The sequence below is a fragment of the Arachis ipaensis genome, chromosome B01 (genome assembly GCF_000816755.2).
Source record: "Arachis ipaensis cultivar K30076 chromosome B01, Araip1.1, whole genome shotgun sequence".
NCBI lineage: Eukaryota > Viridiplantae > Streptophyta > Magnoliopsida > Fabales > Fabaceae > Arachis > Arachis ipaensis.
This window is the reverse complement of record NC_029785.2, coordinates 14,401,201-14,404,674: the sequence shown is the minus strand read 5'-3', so window position 1 is coordinate 14,404,674 and position 3,474 is coordinate 14,401,201. Positions and strand designations below refer to the sequence as shown.

The 3,474-nt window shown below is 36.1% G+C and overlaps 1 protein-coding gene across 1 annotated transcript; it reads right to left on the bottom strand.

Annotated features, from left to right (window-relative positions):
* Positions 2,280–3,191, bottom strand: LOC107625861. Its single transcript, XM_016328596.2, has one exon. It carries the CDS (start codon positions 3,025–3,027, stop codon positions 2,473–2,475), a length of 555 nt encoding a protein of 184 aa, XP_016184082.1. The 5' UTR covers positions 3,028–3,191; the 3' UTR covers positions 2,280–2,472.

The following is a 3,474-nucleotide window of genomic DNA, read 5'->3' as shown; positions in this document are numbered from 1 at the left end:
TACTTTACAAGGGTTTTAATACTCAAAATGATCCCTGAAATTTGACCACTAACTCAATTTGACCCTCTAATTTTTAATTGACCCAATTTATACACTGAAATTTTAAAACGTGGCTCAGATTGACCCTTTCGTCCAACTCTGTCACTAGAGTGATGATGTGGCACCCAAACCTCACCACATGTCTCTTTTTCTTCCTCTTACCATCGCCATCACCACTTTCCTTCTACCAACACTCTCTCTCCCCCAATAAATAACAACATTCACAACCCACCAACACTCACACATTTTCACCGCCATAGCTTTGAAGAGCATAACACCTATACTCATCATTCCTTCATGACTGCAAGTAGACAGCAAACCAATGAATGTGACATCGTTAGAGGCAACACCATGAACCACCATTTGTGAAAAGAGCTGCAATGCTTGCTTACCGTAACCATTCATCGTCATGCTGCAAATAACGGCACCCCAAGAAATAACATCCTTATACACAATCATGTTGAAAATCTTGAACTCCGTTTTCATATAACCACACTTAGCATACATGTTGAACAATGCATTCTCAATGTTACCATCAATCATAAGGTCACACCATCCATTGCCCCAAATTCGAAACACCCTCACCCATTGCACCCATCTTTGTGTTACTATTAAGAGGGATCTAAAGTGTGGTGTTGTGTTTCTTTTTCTTTTTCTATTTTTCTTTAATTTGTTAATATTAGTGATTGTTAATGTTGTTTGCTCGGGAGGAAAGACGTTAGTAGAGGAAAGATGGTGATAGTGATGGTGAGAAAGAGAAGGATCACATAATAGAAAGGTCCTTCATAAATGGCGGTGAAAATGTGTAGGTGTTGGTGGGTTGTGAATGTTGTTATTTATTGGGGGAGGGAGGGTGTTGGTAGAGGGGAAGTGGTGATGGCAATGGTAAGAGGAAGAAGGAGAGGCACGTGGCGAGGTTTGGGTGCCATGTCATCATCATTCCGATGACGGAGTTAGACGGAAGGGTCAATTTGAGCCACGCTTTAAAATTTCAGGGTATAAATTGAATCAATTAAAAATTAAAGGATCAGATTGAGTCGGTGGTCAAATTTCGGGGGTCATTTTGAGTATTAACTCGGATTGGGGGGTTATATGTTACTTTACAACGTTTTGTTTTAATAGAGGTCCAGAAACGGTGTTGTTTTTGGAGAATGGAGGGGACAAATCGATCCCTCTGTCCATTCTCTCTAAGCCAATGTGGCACTTAACTCTGAGTGACCCTCCACGTCAGTGTCGGTGAATGCCACGTAAAATTTTTTCGTCAACTTTGGTGAGCGGGTATAACGGAAGGGCCGCCTTGGCTCACTTTTGTCATGGACAAGGGCCGGGTTGGGTGTTTACTCTTTAAATGAATATGATCAAATATGTTATTAGATTATTAGATTAAATTAACGAGTAAATGGTCAAATCAATCCCTGAAAGATCACTCATTTTTTAAATTGGTTTCTGAAAATTTTTTTAATTAAATTTGTCCTTTAAAGATTTTAAATTAATCATATTAGTCATTTTGTCACTTTCTTTGCTAATGGCGTAAGAGTTTATTGCTATGGTACGTTAAGTAACATTACATCACACACTTAGTAGTCCTAATTGACTATTAACATGATTAGTTTATAAAATTAGATCAAATCAACTCTAAATTAAGAGATTCTAATGTCTTAAATTCTTTTCTCAATTAGATTTTGATTTTTTTTTTTTTGGTGACTAAACAAGAAAAGAAACAAAGCAAAAACTATTCTAAAGTGGTAAGACTATCCACCTCCCAAGACACCCCTTTCCACAAGTCAGCCACCATGAAATCTGATTCAGAAATATGTACATAAGGAACAAGGTTGCAAAGCTTACCAAAAGGAGTCCACTCATCATACCAAACTGATTTGTGGACATCTCCAATATTCCAATGAAGCCCTTCCTTGAGATGCTCATAGGCACCAACAATGTTCTTCAAGAATAGAAAAAAATCATATAGATAAAAAATAATAAAAATTTCATAAAACCATCAACATATATCATATGAACAAAAAAATACAATAAAAACTAAATAAAATAAATAACAAAATAAAAAAATTTCATACACAACATAAATATAATATAGTAAAAGATAGAAAAAAAAGAATTCATATAAACAAAAAAATAATAAAAAAACTAACATAACTAATTTAAAATTTTTAAAAAATAAATTTGATGAAAAAAATTATTTATTTAATAACCGCACTAAAGAAAAAAAAAGGGAAAGAAAATGAGAGTTCAAACTTCACTAATCCATTGTCTTCTATTAATCATTAGTTCATTATCATTCATGATAATGAAACAACTCGACACCACATTAGATGTAGTAATAATAATAATATAGTACATATTCGCCTTTTCGCTAAACTATTCACAAAAAAAATAAAATAATTAAAAAAATACTACTTTTAAATTTTTACTACCCTACTCCGGTATGACACTCAACACCGTCTCAAACTTCCTCCCCTTATTACCGTCGCTGTGACGGTCACCACCACCGCCACCTTTTCCTCTCCTTACCATCTTCAACGGCTGACCACCACCAGTACCACCAAAATCCGGAACATCCGGCGCAACTTTCCGGCAATTCTTTCCGTTTTCATCGCCGGCGAAGAATACAACCTGTTTCGGGCGATGGCCAAACCCACTCTTTGCGATTGCCGAGGCAGCCATTACCGCCAATGCAGCCATCTCCTCCGGCTTCAATATCCGGTTCAACCGGTTCAACGGAAGCACGAAATATAGCTGGCCGAGTTTTAAAACCTCGGTTTCTCTAACGGCCCTGATGACGCCGTCAAATTCCATATCGTCGGAGTTGCAAACGAAACAACCTTGATACAATTGCAACAGATACGAGACCTTAACGGTGTAAGGGAATTCCTGAAACCTTCCGTCGTGTACGATCAGCTTCGCCGTCTCAACCTCCACCTCCACCTCCATCTGTTGCGAATCCAAAGAAACGCAAAAGCAATTGCCCATTTTTCTTTTCCAATAACTTCTAATTTCTTCTATGAAATAACAGAAAAGAAATTGGAAATGAGAAAATTGAAAATGAAAAAGAAAAATAACCTAACTCGGTGAATCGGAATCGTTTTGTGAATTGTATATCTCGGAACCTGGCGTGAATGCCCTTGGTGTATATATGAGAAAGAAAAGAAAAATACCGCGTTGGATAATTTTATTTTTTGTTTTGTTTTTTGTTTTTTATTAAAGAAAGTTCGAAACTACTAACATGAGCTGTGGTATGGTAGATAACGCGTGTAATTCTAGCGATGAAAATATCAGACTTAAAACGATAAGATTGAATATTGGAATTACACCTTTTTTTTAAACAAAAATATATTTTTGAAACAGGAAAGAAGGAAACAAAATCTAATTACACGCAATAAAAAGTTGAAAACTCCGAAAAGTCATAACAATTTTATG

What these genes read in the sequence shown, in the direction of transcription:
- LOC107625861 (XM_016328596.2), bottom strand. Translation starts at nt 3,027, where the DNA reads ATGGGCAATTGCTTTTGCGTTTCTTTGGATTCGCAACAGATGGAGGTG.